Source organism: Megalops cyprinoides, chromosome 4 (assembly GCF_013368585.1).
Source record: "Megalops cyprinoides isolate fMegCyp1 chromosome 4, fMegCyp1.pri, whole genome shotgun sequence".
Lineage (NCBI taxonomy): Eukaryota > Metazoa > Chordata > Actinopteri > Elopiformes > Megalopidae > Megalops > Megalops cyprinoides.
This window is the reverse complement of record NC_050586.1, coordinates 30,980,478-31,002,797: the sequence shown is the minus strand read 5'-3', so window position 1 is coordinate 31,002,797 and position 22,320 is coordinate 30,980,478. Positions and strand designations below refer to the sequence as shown.

At 39.3% G+C, this 22,320-nt stretch overlaps 1 protein-coding gene across 3 annotated transcripts in view; it reads left to right on the top strand.

Annotated features, from left to right (window-relative positions):
• Positions 1–1,228: 1,228 nt before the first annotated feature.
• The window catches only part of LOC118776608 (EGF-like repeat and discoidin I-like domain-containing protein 3), a 134,645-nt gene continuing 113,553 nt past the window's right edge, over positions 1,229–22,320 (top strand). For all 3 annotated transcript variants that reach the window (XM_036527056.1, XM_036527055.1, XM_036527053.1), the window contains exon 1: positions 1,229–1,629. In XM_036527056.1, the coding sequence (XP_036382949.1) occupies positions 1,563–1,629 (67 nt within the window). In that variant the 5' untranslated portion in view covers positions 1,229–1,562. The remainder of the gene's footprint in view (positions 1,630–22,320) is intronic.

Below are 22,320 nucleotides of genomic sequence, written 5' to 3'. Positions count from 1 at the left end.
TGCTGCCCATATCGTGGGGGAAATTTAAATTTCAGGTTTTTGAGTTATTTTATATATACAGGTTGTGAAGCCCTTGTTACCACAGAGGGACTCCAGATCAAAATACATACAATACCAGGATATTTTGGTAAAACAAAAATCTGATTCCCTCTGTCACAGAGCTCAAATCTGGCTGAAAGTTTACATTCCAGCATGAAAATGATCTCATACAAAGGTCTCCATACATATTTACAAAGAAATTGTCAACTGAACACAAAGTAAACATTATCCACTGATCACCTCAATTTCCAGACCTTAATCCAATCAAAAAAAAAAACCCTCAGAAGTGCCAGAACATGTACTGTCAGTGTAATTCATGCCCTTATGTTTTCTGTAATAAAACCTATTATTTGGAAAAAAGAAAGCTTTGTTCTGTTCAATGCAACTTAGATTATAAAGATGAAATGTTTAAAATGAAAAAAAAGTGGGCTTCATCTTATAAAGTCTGTCTTATCACATTGGACAAACACGAGACTGCCCAGACATGCAAGTTAAAGGATACATAATTCAATCAATAAGTGATTATTTGTGGTTATGTCTGTCGTACTGACTGACTGCTTAATGAGACGTGAGAGAGCACAGAGGAGGAATGTGTGTAATCAGCCCATATAGTTCATAACATCATGTTCTGCCCAAGCTGAACAAATAAATGAATAATGCATATTTGTCAATTGAGGGCTTATATTGGCCTATATGTAGCATAGCAAACCACATGAAAAGTTCATTTTACTGATAAGTTTCAGTGAATTGCATGATTCCATCATTAAAGTGGTATTTAGTGGAGGGAAAAGGATCCAGTGACCCCTGTGGAAACTAAAACAGTGAGAGATAAGAGGACCGCACTACATTGCAGGGAAGTGCAGTTCCAAGAAAGATATCCCTAACATGCTAATAGTGTGCTGGCTGCAAGTCAGTTTAAATCTCCGATCAGCAAAGGTTCTGCAGAGAAGGCTTTTACTTCCAACGTCTAGGCCACAGTACTTGCTCACAACAATGGCAACCAGCCGCTCTCCCAAGGGTAGATGGTGTCTGCAAGGGAAAAAAAAAAATCTGAAGAGATAAGGTAATTTAGGTCCCACCCAGCAAGAATTGAAGCTGCTTTGTATTGGCAGTGCAAGCACGTGTGGGGAGGAGCAGGGGTTGTCTTTATCAGTAAGACAGCGCCCCAGTTGGAGCGCTGTGACCGTCTGCAGCGCGCGCTGCTGTTCTCCTGCCGTGTTTGTACACAGTCCGCTGTGTAATCGGGACCTGCACGCGCTCTCTCGTTCTCGGTTATTGCATTGTGCACCACTGCAGTAGGGGGATAACTGCACAAGCAGAGCCGCTTTTCTTATCACTTTGGCTTGCAGGTAGCCTCCGCGTATCTCTCTCTCCATCTCCAAAAAAGGACTTACAGAAAAACCAGTTGAGGGGATACTGTCATTTCAAACGACGTCGTTGGACGGAAAGGAACAGAAGTTTTATTTTTTGGCTTAGTTGTCCATTCTGCAATCTTTCTGGAAGAGATATATGCTGTTTAAAAAATGATGGGTCCGTTATCCGTTTTCATCGTCCTCTGCATAAGCGCTGCTGTCCCGCAGCTAGCTAAAGGTGAGTAGAAAGCCATTGCTAGTTTCATGGGGGGAGATACTCCTAAGCAGGTATCGTTTATTGTCATACTGGATTCTGTAACTCTTTAACGCGACTTACTGCATTTGACAAAATAAAATAAAGATAAAATAGCGAAAAAATCCAGTAGAAGTAAGTGGTTACCTCTGACAATAACAGATATTATTATTATTATTATGATTATTATTATTATTATTATTATTATTATTATTATTGGAACCCCGTTTTGTCCTCCGTTTTTCTTTCTCGTGCACTGTGAGTGGGAATTACGCAATGAAGAACATTACTCGATGAATTAGCTATGGCTTCACTTTGTGGATACATCGCTCAGGCAGTACGCTTGCTTTTCCTGATTGATTCCCTTGATCTGTGAAGTTGACAGTATACATCGTAAGAGGCACTGTACCAGACTATTAAACTTACATTCAGAATAGGATAACGTTAATGTAGCCTATGGCGTGTGAACAACACCAGTCTGTGAACGGATATTTCTCAGATAATTCTGTTCCAGTGGCGTTAATCAGGTTATTGATTTATAGCCAACGGCAGAGGAAGCATTCTTTCGATATTAGAAGCGAAAGTATCACCGATGATGATTGGGCTGCGGAAGCATTTGACGAGTGGCAGTAGTCACAGATTATACACTTTTAATGTAAATGACTGCTATGATACTGCTGCGGAGGCTGAATGGACGGAACGTGCAGTCGATTTCCTCATGTGATTTACAGTAGATCGCGTCTGTGCTGGTGCTCATCGCGAATGTACAAGTTTCTCCGTATTTCGGCGAATCCATCATTACATCCCGTATTTCCAGTCTATCCTTTTTCTTGTCTTTTCTTTCTTAGGTTGTCGTCAGGCTATTCTGAGATCTTGAGAATGTACATCTTTCCACACTTCTGGACCCAGATATATCTGTGGGTCAAAAGCGCGCCTGCAATGAACTGCGCTGAGAAAGAAGGGTTTCGGTCCCCTGGTAATCCCTTTATTGGGAGGTAGAGTTGAGGTCATTGTGCTCCGGTTCAGTTCTTTGTATAAATAACTTCGCTGTGGGTATTTGAGTTCGGATCGGAATAGCACACGTTGAAATAGTCCTAGGTGAGTTGTCATATCTCTGGACCGCAATTAATAAAAGGGGAGATGGATTGGCTGTATGACTTTGAATCGTGGGTGTGGATTATTTGAGATTATGGCAAATGATGATCGGATTTGAATGTAAACTGTTTGAGGGAGTCTGGTTAAATTAATTAAGCATGCGAAATCATATGCATTCTGTTGCTGTCGCTAATGAAGCTACATTCTTTAGGTACTTTTCAGATTCGTTTTTGCAAATGGGTTGGACGTCTGGGCACGTGTTATGCATTTCATTAAAATAGATTTGAAATCAATAAATCTCATATAGCCGTTCGCATTACTCTGCAAATGTCGAAGAGGGGTCGAATACGTAAGAGCAGAAAGGCTTTCCGAATAATTATTCTACTGTATTTTGGTAAATATTCAGCAACTGAATATTTAATTTAAATATGTGTTGTCTTCATTTTCAAAGTTCTACACTTGCATTATTTTAAAAATCAATCCTTCCAAAAAAAAAAAAAAAAAAAAAAAACAACCCCCCCTCCCCCACCGACTCGTGTCGATGCAGATCACAGGTAAAAGAACACGTCAGGTATAAAATTTGACCCCAATTTTCTGGTTACAGTGAATAGTTGCAAATTTTCAAGCAACTGCCCTCATGGATTTTCTAGTTAGTGCCCTGCATACTGAAAAATAGCTGACATATATTGTACTTTTTTTTTTTTTTTTTTTAGATTCCAGTGTTTACACAGTGTCAAGTTAACAGAATGATTGCCATCACTCAAAGTGCTTTGCCTCTGCGGCATTGTGTTTGCTAACTTTGCTGTTTATTACATATGTCAAATTTAAATGAAACTTTGTACTGACCATGGCTTAATCGGATTTGTTTTGTTTAGTGCATGACTTTCTATGAGATGAAGCTTGTTCATGCATACCATCACTGTGTTGTGATCAGGTGAATGCCTACACTTTGGATTTAACTGAAGGGTAAAGTGTTATGTAGAAGACAAGCCTGAAGCCTTGCCATGCACTCTCGCTAAAGCAACTGTGTTGTTGAGACATACATGGAGAAGTAAAATGGAAATTAGACATGTCAGTGTGATTAAGATGCTAAGGGTGGTGAAGATGACCAGTGGTAAGTACCTGGTAGATTTGGTGGAAAGTGTTACAAGAATTGATTGATCAGCATTTTGTGTATGAGACAATGACGAAATCTAGACAAGTAGAGTCAATAGCGATTCTTTTGAGGAATAAGTCAGTAGTAGTTTTGACACCTGGTACTGTGCTGGTTTCCTCCTTCTGGCAATGTTTAGATATGTCATGGTCCCTGGTATTCAAGCAAATCTGTGTTTGCTCTGTGTCCTTGCTGTGAAGAAATGCAATTGTTCTACTTAGTAGAAAACTTGCTAGGCTAAGACACCTTAAACCTGCTGCTTTTGGCTTTGGACTACTTATGAAAATAAATTCAGGAACATGTTCACTCCAGACTAAAGATAATGTCAATAAGGGGAGTCCAGTCCCATGTGTTTGAGCTTCAGCCTGTTCTTTGAACAATGCCTTACAGAGTCTTTTGTTGTTGCTGTTGTTGTTATTTACTGTATAACCTGTGTGTCACCACAGAAATGTAAAAATGCCTTAAGTCAGTTTTCAAACTCTTTTTTTTTTATTTCTGGTTGTGCTCCAAAAGCTGTTCCAGTGGGACTGAATTAAGACCTACATATGCATTTGGCACAGTGTTAAAAGCACTAGCACTTGGTTTAGTGGGAGGGTAATCGATATCGGTATTGAATCACTATGATGAGTTTGGCCAGGCTGAAACCTCTGAAGCTGATAAAATTAATCTTTACTGTGACATGTGGGGCCATAGGAGAGCATTCAGAAGGCAAATTACAGCAACTCCCTGTGATCCACAAATCATCCCACTCTCCTCAGTTATTAATTATTATTAAAATCACAAGATACAGTATGCAAGTGAAGAGATGCTTTATGTAGTGTGAAAAGTTTAAGTGCAATGCATAGCGTGTACATGATTTTATAACTGATTGTGAATGTAATGCTTTCAACAAGGCTCACATAAAAGGCATGCAAGACATATTTCAGTGATGCCATTTTTTAGATCTATATTTCATGTCGGGTTCATTTAGGCATATTCCCAAATCTGGCTTAGTGGCCTCTGGTAACAGCTGTTTTTGGATATGTGCTTTAATATACGCTGCATGCTGTTTGGTAGAGCATGAGTCAGATTTTTGTCTCACTTATAGCTTGATCCCACTGGCATCGTAGGCGTACAGGTAAACCCGCAGTGCTCTTCATTTTTTGGCAAACTATATATCACTTCCTGCACGGGGGGCCTGCGTTGCAATCCTGTGGGTGCTTTTGAGACATCAATGCCTGTGAGGCTATACTTGCTTCTCCGGGTAGGCAGGCAATTTTAGGGAACACTGTTGTATGTAGAAGTCCAAATGCAAGGTAAAGGTTTCAGAATTGCAGGTTTTGGTAAAGCTATTGCCACATATCCTCCTGGAATCTTAGACTCCTCAATGCCTTTGCAATGCAGGTTTCCCTCGTTGTCCTGGGTTGTTGTGTCTGGAAATGAATCACAGTGTGAATCTCTGTTTCATTCATCTGTTGCACCTTAATGTAAATTAAGCATTCCTCTGCCACACTGAAATTTACGGCAGACTTGGATATCATGGAGGGTGACAGGTAGACAGCTTTCACCACAGAGAACTCTCACATGGACAGTAACTTTGTTTTGTCAACAATTGCCACACGGTAGAGATAAGAGGTGGGGGTAAACACCACAATCTCAATGCTGAGCCTGCTGAGCGGGGCAGTTCATGAATTACAATAACGTCATCACCTCCCCTGTTTGTTTGTGCCCAACGACATTAGCTTTAGCTGTTGATTTAACCAAGCAGATTGCCTATTCATGTGAATGAATGCTGGTAAAGGATGCAAGGTGAAGAATAAGAAGCTTTCCAGGGCATAATTCTGATTAGGCTTGTGCACGCTGTGTTTTGACGGGAGTTTTGGGAGGCATTAGGCAACATTAGCTCCGCTCAGATTTTTCAAAGCAGATACAGAGCACAGTTTGCACTGAGGTGGGTTAGCGCTTAATTGCTTCTGATATAAATGCAGTCATGCATTAATGGAAAGATCGTATCAGACCCCATTTTCATACTGACCGCCCCACCACCACCACCACCCTCACCCCACGGTGCGCCAGATAAGTGTCTAGGTCCACCCCAGAGCAGTACGGTGGCTGTTTTGGAAAAAAGAAGTGTGACATTATCTGTTTCTTGTATCCACTTCTTGTATCTGTTTCAGCTTTTTAGAGCCATGATTTTAACTTTTGTGTTACACACCACAAAACATGGAGCCACATCTGTTTTCATGGCCTTGGCTGCGACTTGTAGTGCTATAGCAAGAGAAGGGAGATAAACCACAGGTGCAGCTCTTAGCAATGGAGAGGCTGGCAAGGCAGTGACTTTCACCTAAAATACACATATGGAACTAATGTCTATAAATTAGGAGGAAGGAGTAGCTCAGTTTCACAGCCCTGCCCAGTTCGCAGAAATACAGAAACAGCAACATGTGCTTACATGGAGGATCTTCATCTGGTCATGATTTATATTAAAGTTTTTCGGGATTTTTGATGACGTGTTACCGAATTTACTGCACTGTCTCTTTCTAAATCATGTGATCTTCAGTGAATAGACAGAGGCCAAGCTCATTTAGAAGGTCTTTTTTTGGTGGTTACTACACCACCTTAAAGGCAATTTTGAAGAGTGTGATTTCTCTACCGTTGGTGGATCAAATGGAATTTTTTTTTTTTTACATTTTTTTTCTGTGTCACAGATATTTTCCTTTGAGTTGTAATTTTGCCAAAAACTCAAGATGAAAGTTAACAGTCAACTTCACAAGGTGCTGTGTGGAGTTAATAATTATTTCATTTTTTTAAACCATTATTTCATAAATAATATAAATATTTTATTATTTTGATTAATTTATCATTCATGTGCATAGTAACTTAATTTTTGAACATTCACACTAACTAGGTGTTTTTTTCATTTACAGTTTAACATTTAAAATGACTAGACAGGAAAGCAACTGTCTCTACTATTTTCAACATATATAATGTTCTACTACATCTCCATCTTCCACAAATATTGATAGCCATTGACCCACAACTGAATAAGAATTTGATAAAGAAAGACAGGTAACCATGCCTGAGATTTTATGTACACATATTATTGCACTTGTCATGTAACTATCTATCCAACTACGTGTAGGAGTTAGTAAAATTACGGCTTTGCTTTATGCAATCTAGCTAGCCAACCTACTACAATAAGACACATTCTAGCTAGTTAGCTTGCCCCATTGTCAGAGCAGTGAGGAAGTCATTTAACTCCTTAGCCAGCTAACTAGTGTAGCTGTTGTATATGTTTTCTGTAGGGGTCCAACAGTTCCTCCAGTTTTTTGGGAAGATGAGATTACAACAACCAACAGCACAAATTATTAATGGCATTAAAAATATCAATATAGACATTCACATTCAAAGAAGGTAAGAAGCAATGAGGTACTGTCATCAGTATTACTTTGATAGTGTTTGCTTTTACAGTATTTGTGTTGTTCATCATTGGTAGGCTACACCAAGCTTAGTAAATGTGGTTGGGGGTGCAGTGAGTTTAAAAAGTGAGTTGAGGGAATCTTTGGACATACAGTTCAAAAGGATATTAAAACATGAAACACCAATAATATGTTAAGATATCTGAAGTATGGAGGGATCTGACCAAATGCCACACTGGTCAGATTCTCACCAGACACTTGAACTGCGATATTGGAACAGGTGTCCTTCTGTGTACATTTGTTGTGTCATCTGGGACCAAGCACATCACTGTGAGGTTTGAATTCAGGAACAGCAGCTCATTCAGTGCACCATGTCCATTGTGTTTGTTCATGGCTTTTGCTTTGTTTCTAACTAAACAAAGGCCTCTCTGTCAAATGTATGGCAGTAATCTTTTATGAATAGCGGTAACTTGTTCCTTTGTTCTGAGTTGAATCAATGTTTTCTGTTTCCGTTACATAGTGAATGTAAACCACATCATCAATGTTGAATCCGAGTGGGCACAATTTTTGAAGTTATGCCCGTGGAGTAGTTAATTTGTAGTTGTAGTATTGATGGTCTTACCTGAAATTATTGCTGCAGAGATATAGGCTGCATCTTAGCTTCATAAATAAGCCCATTCATTTTGAATGTGCTTTAGACAGCATTTATGAAGACCACCAAACTCAAAGAGCCAGGGAGTCTATCTGCTGGAGTCTTGTGTGAAGGCCTTGGGTTGAATTATGTATGATTGCGGTGTTTTGTGTTATGAGGCATAATTATGCAAGAATTTGGTGCAAAAGAAGTGGACCACAGCTGCATCTGGCTCAGAGAATCGGCAATCCATAAACCTTTTTCTATTGGCTTCATATCAGATGCATTTATGGACGCAATGTTGCCTCTACCGTTTCAGTAGCAATCAAGGAGAAACTACAAGGAGAAACAAGAAGTACTACAGAGCTCAGTTATGTGTAATTAAGGAGACAAAACACACAAGAGATATCTGGCAGTACTAGCAAAACATTATGTGTTCATTCAGCGTCTGTCCAGTGTCAAGTGCACTTAACTATACTGAATATGCGCAGCGACCCATTTCGCAACAAAAGACCTTTTACAAGTGCCACTGTCTTCTGTGTTGAACAGCATTGATTACATAAGTGTATGCAAACCTGGCGTTTTAGCACAGGCTTTCTATTCAATTTACTGTAAAGAGATTTTTAAGGTTTTAATACTTCTTGAGAATTTTAAAGATCTCTTGCACTTTTTCACCAGCCCGCATATCCCCAGTTAGCATATCAAACATGCAAACTGCACGCCTGACTGCACTTCTGGCTGTAACTCTGAATTGCGATAAACCCTCTACAGAACCATGACCACCACATCCATATCCATGCAGTCACACCATCCGCACCATCGGGGGGCGATCTAGTAGCATCCTCACACCTCTCCACCTCACCTCTGTTTTTACACATTGAAAATGCTATGCATGACAAATGATTAGATTCATTATTAAAAACAAAGGGCAAAGGACAAAAGACAAACCACCTAGTGGTCAGACAGAACTAAGGCCAGGAATTTGCCCACTGATTCAATATTGTCTCATGTTGAAAGAAAATGGTTCAGGGGCAAGGCTGTGACAGCATCAAAGCCAAGCCTTCTCTTAGCTAGTGAAGGAGTCATTGTGCCCATTATCAGTAATTTAGAGGCTACATATTTCCAAAAAAGCTGACTCATTTACTGTGTTCATGACACTAAAGGGGAAGATGACAATAATTAAGTGAAGATAAAGGCGGATGAGAATATTAATGGAATAAAGAAACCAGAAAACTAATGAGTGATCAGCGAACAATAATGGTGCATATGCGCGTCCAAAAAACATCAAAAGTAAGGTGTACATTCTGACTGGAAGGTTCTGATTTAGAGAAAGACATCTACTGTCAGAGGGTAGAGCTGTTTTGTTGAGTTAAGCACTTTTTGTGGGACACTGAAATGGACTGAAATAGGCTGAGAAGACAACAAAAGCAACAAGGTCAAGCCTGTTTTGTGAGATTAAACATGGACTAGACTAGCAACCCTTGTGGCTTTAAGTGCTGTTTTTCAACTGCTGTGCCACATTTTGAGTGTAAAGGTAGCCTATGCAAGGATTTTGAAAGAATATTCATCCACAACTGTAAATGGGGGGTGTCATCTAAGTCTCAGGTCCTTTGTTGTAGTTTTGACAAGCCTGTCTTGGCCTTTACATTTCAGGAAATTGGCTGTCAGGTTGCAGTACTGTAGATGTAGCTCTTAGAAGCACAGCAGGTGTCCCATTATCATATTAATAGACAGGGGTACCTCAGTTATGTAATACTGCATGAGGAACCTGCTGAAATTAAAACAAAATTGTTGGAACAAGACTGTGTCCTCTTTTGGTACTTCAAAGAATGGGGAAAAATGGATTTTAAATAAGCCTGAAGTTTGTTACTTCACACCCGGTGTGTTCCTTCTCCAAACATGAGAAGCTGGAGCCCAAAGTTCTTTTTTTTCCTTGAGAGGAAGGTGTGATTAAGATTCTAGGAAGGCACCTCATCTGGAGCAGTGTGAGCACTGTGGGCTAACAACACTGTTTGACTTGAGTGCCGCTGAGCTCTCCTGGGTGGAGCATTTAAATTTCATCAGGTATTAATGCTTGTAACTCTGCTTGTTCCCTGAAAACTAGCACAGTATCCTGCAGGCACCAAGCATCCTGGATGATTCAGTCATTCCGTGCATTGTACCCTCGAGGACTTGAGAGATCATGGGTTCAAATCTCAGGTGAGAGTCTGCTGTTACACCCTTGGGTGAGGCACTCTGATTACTCCAATTAAAAATCTATTTGTATAAAAGGGTTACAGAGGTTCAGAATAAGCACTTTGAAAAGACAAGGAGATAAATAATAAATGAGAGTCTTAATCTTCTCCTTAGAATGAGAACTGAAAATATTGTCAAAGTCTTTATTCAGGGCTTTGGAAGACACGGTATAGTGTGTAGATCCAATAAAGTTTGCTGGGCAGTTAAATTTTATCAATATTACTACCTTCACAAGGTACAAAGACTATTCAATTGTCGTCTTTAGTGGCCAGTTTGATGTCATTTCCTTTGATGTACCTTCAGCAAATTGAAATTGGTATGGGGGTCAGGTGCTGTATTGGATGTAGTTTATATGCATTCTCGTGAAAGCATTTACAGTCTATGCCTAAGAAATGTAGTGACACTGAAGGAGAGCCTTGAAGGACAGAGCCACTTCAAGACCCTGGTTTTTATTGTACACCTTCAGTCATTCTTCTTCAAATGTATGTGAGGCAAACTGCCTAAAAAATACACCTGAAAAAATGTTGGAATGTTTCACCGTATAAACTCAGTATTAGTGATAGTCATGGGGACTGTTTTTACTGAAATGAATCATTGAGTCACTGATTCAAGGATGTTCAGTAATATCTTTGACACTATTTTCTTCATGTATTAAAAGCAAATTCAAACAAATCAAATGCCTTTCCTTCCTTAATGCTACCAATTATTTAGCTACAACAGTGAACACCCTGAATGATGGTAGATATTAACAAAAGAGTCCATTAAAATATATAGACAGACTGCACTTCTCAGATGCATGTTAAATATTGAAATAATAATACAGAAACAGGTCATACAGGACATACATTGGGTATCATTATTGGGTTGGCTGTTCTGTATGTAGACAGTAATGAATAAAAATATCTTTCATCATACAGTTGCTCCAAATAGATATAATATTACAGTGCAAGTCCCATCTCCATGTGTTTCAATTAACTGTATTTGTTTACATTTACATTTATTTACATTTATTTATTTAGCAGACGCTTTTATCCAAAGCAACGTACAAAAGTGCATACAGTAAGTATAGCATAGTATAGTTCTGTATAGTTATGTTCAGTCTGAATGTTCGCTACACTAACAACGTCTGATAAGTTAGAAAAAGGCCTTCTCAGTAAAGTTTGCTCTCTAGCTAGCAGCTGATGCCTCTGCAATGCCAGTGTGTTGCCACCTCACTCACTAGGTGATAAAACAGGATAAATAGCTTAATCAAATAAATAGCTTCACTGCTGTAAAGTAGTGCTATAATCTCATTTTTGATTGTTCCCATTTTAAATAGGCTAATATGATGTCATAAAATGAATCACAAACTATATGTTCCGTATTAAAATGTCTAGATAATGTTATAGCATATTTACACTATACTAAAAATAAACAAGGTTATTAATTCTATAATAGCTTAAACTTAGTAACTAGCATTGTTAGTAATGAGCTTCCATATTGCAATGTTAAGTATAAAATTTTGTCATAATATAATAATTTTGTAGAATATGTATTAAATTACATAGTATAATGACAGATGTCACAGAGTCACCCTGTGGTTGGAGAGGGAAACACACTTAACGAGATTCACTGAATGAGATGTACTGAAAAACTGAACGAACTGGAAGACCTACACAATTAACCAACCCTAGATCCCATCTGTTGCCACGAACATCAGGATTCAAACTTCCTTACCATATCAGCTGTTCACAGCACCCCTCCTCTACCCCCATGTCCCTTATTTCTTTTTTCTGTTCATGATTTCCAAATGTGGGGTCAACAGCCTTGGCCCATAGCCAGGTATAATCCTTTCATCCGACTCCAACCCAAATATAAGTACCAATATAACCACATCAATTGGAACCGTAATATCTACTGACATTTATGATACAGTTGTGTAACAATGTGCACCGGCACAGCAATTACATAATACTTGCTTGTGGTCACACAAATATACTTTACCATTGAACTACAGTGCACTTACAGAGGAAAATCATGTACTGAAAATGTGGGCCACATTGAATATTATCTTTTATATGGGGCAATGTGAGCCAAAGAATATGGCATAGACATTCTCCTAAAGTATTTCAGATGTACTTTTTTCTGCATTGTGTCATTGAAGGTGGCCAGCTGGCCTTGCTCAGACTGTTGAAAACTGTGTGCATCTGTCATATGATTCCCTCCATACCCTAGTAATGGACAAGCATCTGAAAATGCTGAGCCAATTGCTGGCATCATGCAGCGCAAAACATTGTGTCACATGATGAATGATGATGAGTTTGTCCCGAGATTCTCACGGAGGAAATGCTGGTAGGTTATAGGCAGCAGCCACAGGCAGGTTATCGCATCCACCTGCCAGGTCCATCTGCATATGCACACTCAATAGCCTTCTCTATGCTCAGTTAAGTTTGATAAAGCTTAAGCATGTATGTGTCTGTATGTGTATGTGTGTGTGAGTGTGTGTGTGTGTGTGTGTGCCTGCATGTGTATGTATGCATGTATTCATAGGCATGTAGATGGTGAAATGAAGACAGATATGAACTGCCTGAAAGCCCATGAGCTGGGATCCTGACTTATGCATGGAGAATACTGATGTGCACTGCATGCATTTGCATCACTGGGTGGAAAAAGAGGTGAAGGTTTCAGGCGAAGCCTGGCCGTCCGGCTTTCAGTTGTGGCAGAGAACATGCAGAGCTTCTCTGAAGGCGTTATCTTTGCCTGACATCCTTGGAATGGCAGCTGTATCGGGAGATTCCACAGAAAACAACCCACAAGCAGGGAAGGCCCCAGGAATAGGAAGGAAACCTGCAGGAGGGCTGCTGCAGAGATTCTGAGTTTGGGCGTGCGCATCAGTCACATGCTGGCCTCATGAAACTGTCAGATTATTTTAATACACAGAGGTGATGAATGATTAAACAGACCTGCCAGTGCAGAACTGACCACACATGCGCTCTGTAGACCTGAGAGGGGAATCTTTTTTTTTTTTTCCATGGCTTTTCTGCCCTCATTTGTGCAAATGGATGAAGCCCCCTCTCCTCATAAATATACCAGGAAGCCACAGCAACAGGGAGACCAGTAAATAGTCTCAGGGACTCACATTAACACAGATGGATGTCACAGAATAAATCCATCCAAATGTGAATGGATTATTTCACCAGTAGAACCTTGTAGTAAATGTTTAAAAGGAATATGATTTGCAGTATAGATGTGGAAAGAGCAAAAAGTTCATCAGTAGCCCTGCTTGCTTTTATACAACATCTGACTGCTGCTAAACTGTGCACATAATTATGGAAGCACTAAATCCTTGTTTCCCCAATTGCATCTTAGGCTCTTCTCATTGTTACAACCTCTACATTTATGGAGGGGAACTAGTCATAGTGAATGCAGTCCTCTGATACATACTTCAATAGAGGAATGGTTTTCACACTACAAATCCCATTGTGCATGAAAGTGAAGCAAATTTGGAGGGTAGGTGTGCCTATGTTTACATTATCAATGCTGCTCACCTGGTGTCTGAGAGCGCTGAGACAAGGAAACCCTACCCTACCCTACGCTGGTAGAGCTCCAAGTCATTGATGGTTGATAACATGGCTGGGCTAGAACCCCCATTTGCTACAAGTGCCTTGACTGACTGAGCTACTAGGAAGATCCCAGCGAGTAAGCGAAAGAATAAGGGAAAATTTGCATTCGTCACAGAGAGTCTTGCCAGGTTAAATAACTGCAGTCATTTTGCTTCACACAACCATGCAATTTTCTGTTTTGAATTTTTGTTCACTTTGTTGCGTAGACTATTTCAAATGCAGATGGCCTTCATTACTGATAAGGGCTAATCCCTCAAGACAGATTCAGGCAGTGAAACTGAGATGGATTTGGGACATCAAAAACTCTGTGTACTAGCTCACGCTATCCCCAAAATCTAAGGGGGGGATCATGGAGACCCTGTGACACTCCTGCAACTCGTCCAGTGGTAGCTTGGCTCATAAATATGACATGAGTTGCAGCCTCTTGCACCAGCACTATAATTGGAGCGAGGGAGTTTTCAGGCGTCCTTTTTGAAAGTCTTCTTTGAAAGCACCTGTTTGCCTTCTGGACTGCATACATTTTCTCTTCTGCAGTGAAATGAAATAGTATCACGAGCAGGCAACCCAAATGTTATCACGGGTCAGTTTTGTGACCTATCAGAAGTAATTTAGGCAGCAACCACAGAATGTTCTGCACTCATTGAATTTTTTAACTTGTATTGTCATTTTTGACTTTTAAGTAAAATACCAGCAAGATAACAGAAACTGCCTGGAACAGAGTTGGAATAAAATGGTACAGTACTTATTTTGAACAGAGTGTAAGAAACTGGAATCCTTGTAGTTGGAGTATATGTGCGAGTAATACAAGAAACATTCAAACTTAACATTATTTTTATAAACCTAAACATATGATAAAATATAATTGCCTTTATTTTGTATGATCTGTTATGGCAGAATTTTTGGGAAGGACATGCTGGAGTTGGAAAATGTGGTTTATATCTCTTTGTTATGTTCTATGGTAACAGATGACATTAGGTCCATTATTCAACTAGCTAACCTCCTTTAACAGGAGGGGATAAATGACCTTCTGATTTTCTCCATTGCTTCATTAATCACTGTCACACAGGCTGTCTCACCTGCCGAATCACCTGCTGTTCCCACTTGCCTGGCCTTTGTGCGTACATTACAATATCTCAGTTTAAAGCACAATTGTCACCAGATATATCGAAGGCCATGCTGAATGAGGCAGGCTCAACACACTGCTGAAAAGCAAGGCTAAGCTTATTAGTGTATTTATATTTGCAACTTAATAAGTTAATGAAGTAGCATAAACATCTCACGTGGGCCACATCAAAACCTGGATAGGGCCACAGCATTCTCATGGGCGACACATTCCAGACCTCTGCTGTATATTTCTTGAGGATATGTGTTTTTTTTTTACATGTAGTCTTAAAACAGTCACTAATGTCACTAATGTGACAATTTCACATCATTAAAAAAAAAAAAAAAAAAACTAGGGACAATCTTGGTATAATAAAGAATTAAAAAATAATATTCTTGAAAAACATCAGTGAATAATAGTGTTATCACTTGTTGAAATTCATTTTCTGTAAAAAATGTTTGGGTGGAAAGCTTGAAACTCTTCTCCAAGTGATCTTTAACACACACACACACACACACACACACACAAACCGAAGCACATATGCGCACAAGCACACATTTAAAACTGTATTTGAATGTACTGAAATTCCACTGTATGTATATTTATTTTTAATGCATACAAATGAGGACTTTTGTGCTGTGCTTGCAGGAATATCTAGTATTTTATTTTTTTATTTATTATAATTTTTTCTTCCCTCTAACACTTTCTTTTAAAAATGGATGTCAAGGCATTCAGAGGATGATCTGCAGCTTAACATAGGCAATGAAACATAAAAAAAATCTCATAAAATAGGTCAGTCAGAACTTTTTCTGAGTCGAGACCCCTCCACCCACCCAAGTATATAATTCTAGGAAATTCACTTACAGGAGCCTGAAAACAAGTGGGAGCTTCAAAAAATTTACTGTTCTTCAGGCTCTTTCATATCAGGTACAGCTCCCTCAAAGCGATAGATTCACCCAGACTTCAGCCTCCTTAAGTCTTACTTGTGCCCATACTCCGTATCTGATATAAAAAGGAGGCTAAGACAGACATACCGACCATTATAGAAAAATGATAAAAAGATTACTTTTTTATTTTAAGCTGTGTCTGTATCTCTGAAATACTGCAGAATTATGAAAATGAATATTCCCTTATTCCTCCAGACTCCACATCAAAGGTAACATCACCAGAACTTTGGCAGATCAAATAAGTGGCTCAAGCCATGCAGTATGAAGAGTTTGCCAGTAGGTAAAGGATCCTGATTGTTTGTGGTTTTGAGAATGAACTGCCAGTTGATGTAGGGCCCCATTGACCAGAAAGGCTAGTCATGCTTTCTGGTGGGTGGGGTCTTTCAAGGGGCAGGAACAGTGCCACCCAAGCAAAATGTGCACAGGTCAATAAAAATAACCTCAGTTACTTAAATATTATTTTTTGTTCTGAATACTATTTACTTTTGTCAGTTAGTGTGATCAGATTAAAGAATAAATAAATAAATAAAAATTCAGGCAGAGGACAAGAGTCCAACAGTGAGAAACTTAGGGCCCTGTCCCCAGGTCAGCAAAATGGAGAGGTGAAAGATAAAACCGTGGTTTGCAGTCTGTCTTTGCAGTGTGTGTTTGTTGATTCATGCTAGAGAATTTGGTTAGATCGCTGCTCCCTCTTCAAATGCTTGTAAACCGTTCATAATCAACCGCACCTCATTAAGCAAATGAAACACCAGTTAAGCTATTATTCACATTTGGAAGTAATTTACTGCTGATCTTTGATGTTTTTGAAAAGGCCACATCTCAAAATAGATGTATCTAGAATGTTAGCACGCAAGCGTCTATCATCGTTTAGGTGTATCAGAGCCCTTAAGTGCCAATCGTGTTGTGTTCCAGAACTTAGCCTGTCAGAAATATCTGTTACATATAAAAGCCCAACTAATATTTTGCTACGTAAAGTCGCAAAACCATTGATTGGTACCATGCAGTCAAGGGTACATGCTTAGACTAAATGGTTTCAGCAACGTACACATTCTGTTATAAGATGTGGTCCAGCAGAGCATTCCCTTCTCAGCCAATAATTGGTAATCCATGCCATTTAACAGGCATTGATATGCACACCGTGGAAAGACACTTGTAGGCCTCTGTATTTGTGTTAATTAGTGGGCTAAAGCCAACTTAGCGTCGCCTGTGCTTCCTCCACCCGATCGATTGCCTCGCGGCCAGAGCGCCTCGCCTTTCTTCTCTCTTGTTCTTTTTGCATTTCCATTGAATTTTCTTGTAACTTATCCTCTGTCAAAGGATTTTCAACTTTGTGTTTGTCAAAATGCCACAAAGAACTGTCACATTTTATATCAGTGGATTCTGCTTCTTTGAACTGTGTGTGTGTGTGTGTTTGTGTGTATTTGTGCTCATTGGCTGATCAAATCTTTCAAAGGTTCTCTGAAACTGAGTAATTTTTTTTCTGGAAATGTGTTTACAGTGTGCATTGACAATGGTGAAGCCTTTTATTCATAACTGGGATCGCATGTGAATTGAAATTCTTTACTTATCACCCCATGTGAACTTTGGTCTGTGGTAGGGAACTGGTTAAATTTTTGAATCACAGGACTCAGGGCCATTCATGTATGCTTTGGCATACTGCAAGGAAAGGAGGAGGGGTCACACAGATGTAAGGAGAGTTTGTCTGCTTTGGCCTGTATCCATTATTTTTGTAATTTCTCAGGTATTGCAGAATTGTTGTCTGCTGAAGCAGTGTATCAGAAGCAGCCACTTTGTGTTGGAGGCTTTCGGCCATTTGCCTGAGGTTTGTTTGCTTGTTTTCTTTTTGATTTTTTTCCCAGACAAATTTATCTCTCCGGTATTCCGAGTGTTTCCTGATGTCTGCCAAGCTTCAACAGGATACTCATTGTTTCAATTTTTTCCATAACATGTAATGGTCACAGCACTGTTTACAGAGTATTGGTTTATGAACTCTTTGCCATGTCGGGATGTCTTTTGCTTAAAACATTTTATAGTTGGCCTTAAGTCTGAATTATGGTATGAGAGAAGAGTGTGTTTTTGTTGCACTTTCTGTTCAACTGGAGAAATGTGAGGGTGATCTCTTTAAAGGTGTTTTGCTTTTAATATAGTGCTCCCTGAAAATTCTTAGAGTGAGGGAAGTTGGATGCTATGTCTTTGGAGTTTTTTTTCCTCAGACTATAGCTCATGATCAACAGCACTTGCTGTTTTAAACGGTTCAACGGTGTAAGTTACTGGTTTAAAAATAGACTAATTTATTGTTTTCATCCTAATGGGCTCCATACGGTTAATAGAGTATTGATAGTATCTAAACATACTGAAATACAGAGCTGTGCCCAGACATGATCTAACCACTAAACCACAGCAGACATTCCACTGCTGGGTGTATTGTTCCTTAGAACTGGTTAGAAGGGGTTTTCACTGTGAACATCTTTAAACACTGGCTGAGGTTGATGAAGCTGAGTTTCTGCAACTCATATATATATGTATGCACAAAGGCTGTATATTACCCATTTATTTTTAAATGAATTTGGTCTAGCCTCTAGTTCTACTAATGACATCCACATCTGTAATTATTGCTTCAGAAACCTCCAAGACTCAAGATTTTTTCCCATTTCCTTACAGTGCCTTACATTTTCTCAGCTGATTGGCTGTGGTTTAATTATCACAACCACCCCCACCCTCTCCTATGCATACACCACAGCATCCCCATTAATGATGATACACCATATGAAAAGCTGATCTTTGGAGATGGATGCATGTTTTCTGATGTGAAATAAATCTCATGTATCTTCCTGTATTCTTCTCTATAAACTGTATTCTTGTGTTTACTGCAATTCCCTGGTGTTGTGACACAAATGACAATAGTTACCTGTGATTATTCATTTATATACTTAACATCATTGGTGTGTCTGCCTGTTTGTCTCTGAAATTCAGTGCTAATCACAAAAGGAAGCATAATTCCTTCATAAAGGGCCAAGTTTCCTCTCCTGTGAATTATGCTTGTGGAATAAACTTAATTCTAAGGCTTCGTATTCCTTTTTATGAATGCATAAAGAGACCCATTCTTCAAAAGTGGTTATCAAACTACTGCATTTAACATAGTGTACTAAGGTTCAGCACTGAGGAGATATTTCTGTGGAGTGAAACAAAAGTGCTTTCAGTTGTACGCACACTGTTCATGTTCAAGCAGGCCTGTTGTGACCCTGAAGTTGCACATGTAATCAGGAACTGATTTGCAGAAAGTGTTGGTGATCTCTGCACTGCATCTGCAAAGGTGCTGGACTCTGGAATCCTGTGTAGTGGTCTAGATGTGTAGAAATGAATGGCAGTTCTAGACTGGTAGACTGTCTATTCACAGACAAAAGGGCCCACTATGGTGTTATTAACTGCAAACCATGATGCAAATAAGTGCAATAGTTGGAAATAAACAGGCTTCTGACTCAGATGAGACATTTATTAAGGAAGAGATGCACAACAGTCATCTAACTACGATATTCTGGGGCTTACCTTTTCTGGTATGCATTTTGCATGTATGTAAGTGTATCATTTGATGCATATGGATGTATGCTTTGTGTGTGCGTGTGTGTGTGTGTGTGTGTGTGTGTGTGTGGCTGCATCATAGAGGGTGGTCTCTTTCTATTCTGGTAAATCACCACAGAGGAAGTTAGGAAACCACAGTGATTTTGGCTGCCGTTGTCATTCTCAAGCTTTCTCTGAAGATCGCTTAGCCTACTGTCTTGCAAATTGTGTTGGCCTATTTGATTATTCTGTACTCATTTCAAATGAACACATGAATATGTCTAGATGCTCTATTAACAAACCATTTTAACATGATAAAATTACTTTTATTTCATTTTTAAATATATTTTGACAGAATGCATTTGCAGTCAAGCCCAGTTTTTTCAGGCAGGGTTCTTCATTATTCGCTGTTGGAAGACCATCGATGATTTAAATGCAGGCTTTTCTTTGTGCAGTGGCAGCAGGAATACTTCAAAGATTCAAAGCCCTTGAAGCTAACAGTGATCATATGCATTTTGGCTTTAATTACATCTTCTCATTTGTTCACCACTCCTCTATAGGCTCCAACCTCCACTATCTCATTTCCCAGTTTGAGTTTGTTTGAAACAAAGCGCAGACCCACGATTGGCCCGCATATTGTTTATTTTCGACTGTGTCGAACTTCTTTGTTATTATGACTGTTCTGATTGATTTACCCCTGCATTTGATCTCGGTGCAGCTTTGAACTAGAGAAACACAATGCCTCATTTGTGAACGAGGAGCAGAATCATGTCATTTCGTGAAAGATCATGACAGGCAGAGAAGCTGACTGGTGTGGAGTAATTCCTGATAGCATGTGTTGTTGGGTGATGGCCACAACCAACTTTTGCAGTCGATTATATCAGAACAAGTCAAGTTGAAGGATAGGGCATGTATGGATGGCTATGGATGGCTAGTCTTTTATCCACAGTTGATCTGTCCCAGGGAGAGAAACAGTCTTCTTTGATTACTGCCCTTGTAACTGTGCTAAAATGATGTTAAAAGCAGACATACTTGGCACAATGAATCTCATACCCCGCCGATTAATTTATTAATAGTTAACTAACCATTCCAAATTGAACAGCATTGAGACATCATGTGTTGTTTCACCTGTGCTGATATGCAGTGTGGTTTGGGGTACATTTCTGTCAATTTCCTTTCTGCCTTCCCAAGTAGCTTTATTGAAAACATCAATCCTGTCTAGCAGTCTCTTTTTAATAACGTGCATTTCATGAAATATTCATTGTTTGTGAACTAGGCGAATGTTAATCACTTGGATCAGTTTTGTTTTGAATCATTTCCTTTTCATCTAAAATGTCACAAAAAAATCATAAGGCCAACTGGCTTATAAATGATTCAGCCATTAAATGAACAGGAACTCTGAAAAGGCCCTCCTTAATGCTTAACTAATCATTAATATCATCCAAATAAACTGTTCCTCATAAGAAATATCCTTTCTCCTTCTATCCTTCTATAGTTCCTCATAAAAAAAGTGGAATCCTTTCTCCTTCTATATTCCAAGCAGATCTAGATTCCGTGTTTTGTACTTCACGTTGACCGTGGTGCAGGAACACGAACATCCAAGGCAATTTCCTCTGCAAATCAAATCCAAACAACAATAAACCACTGTTTATAATTCAGATGGATTCACTCTTAATCTGAGGCCAGTTTGGGTCATCCCAAAATGCCTGCTAAAAGAGCATATATCCGCTCAAACCCTGAGGTGGTCATACCCGTTCTGTAATCAGTACAGGGATATGACATTTGGACATCTAGTCCCCAAGCCTTTTCAGAAGTGGTTCAAATGACTTCAGAACTTCTTCTGAATAAAATTAAGCAAACCCAGAGAAAGTGTATGGTTGGACATGTGACATGAAACATGTTAGAATCATTATTGTAAATGCCAGCAGCTTGGTTTCTGCTTAGTATGTCCTAGTATGTCCTAGTATGACTTTCTCTGGTGTTTCAAGTTAAGGATATTTACAAATTGATGTAGGGAGCTTTAAACAATAATTTAAATCTGTCACAAATAGATAACTGAAAGCTAATTATTACAGTGAATCTGTGATAACCTTTCAGAGAAACTTCCTGGATGACCATAGCAAGGATTCATTTTCCAGTGGAAGTACTCTTTATTGAATATGATATAAAACCTGGGAAACTTGGATCTGGTTAGCTGCATCAAAGCAGTAAGACCTGTCCCTGTGCTTGGCAGAGATATGAGTGCATGGCTTGAATCATGTGTCTCTGCTGGATGCAATAAATTTTTCACTATATTGGATTCAAAAGTAGCTGCCAACCCCCCTTGAAGTTTTCCAGAATGGCTCTCTTCCGGGCACTTAACAGACACTATATTGATTAGCTTTTTGGATTTCAGGCAATTTGGCACCACATCTAGAATTAAAAGGCAAACAAACAAACACATGCTAATGCAGTCTTTGTGGAATTCTCATTGCGTTTCTGGCTTTTTAGGCAGTTACAGTAATTCATTAACTTCCCTCTCCCCTCAATTAATACTGAAATGTTGCTCTTTTCTTGGGGGACAAGATGCAGTCTGTAGCTCAGGCTACTGATTCCCTCCCTCACAGAATAGTCAACTAAAGACAGTAAGTGAACATCTCGTAATGGAACCTCAGTATAACCGGTGACAACACCAAGTATTCCCCATGAGCTAATCGGACGGCCTGTTACAGGACAGTGTTGCTGTTGAGTGGATGACATCGTGAAGACTCAATCACCTCTGAAGTGTTATTCCTGCAAATGGGCAAGAGAAGCAGCAGGGACTGACTGTTTGTTCCTCTGACTCTTTTCTTTGAACTGAATTTGAATTGCATTTTATGGATATTCAAGGAAGCTCAATACAGTGAGGGGGAATGCAGCGCACAGATGAAATCTCAGTGTCTTCAATGAAAATGGAGCAAGTGGTTCACTTGAGGT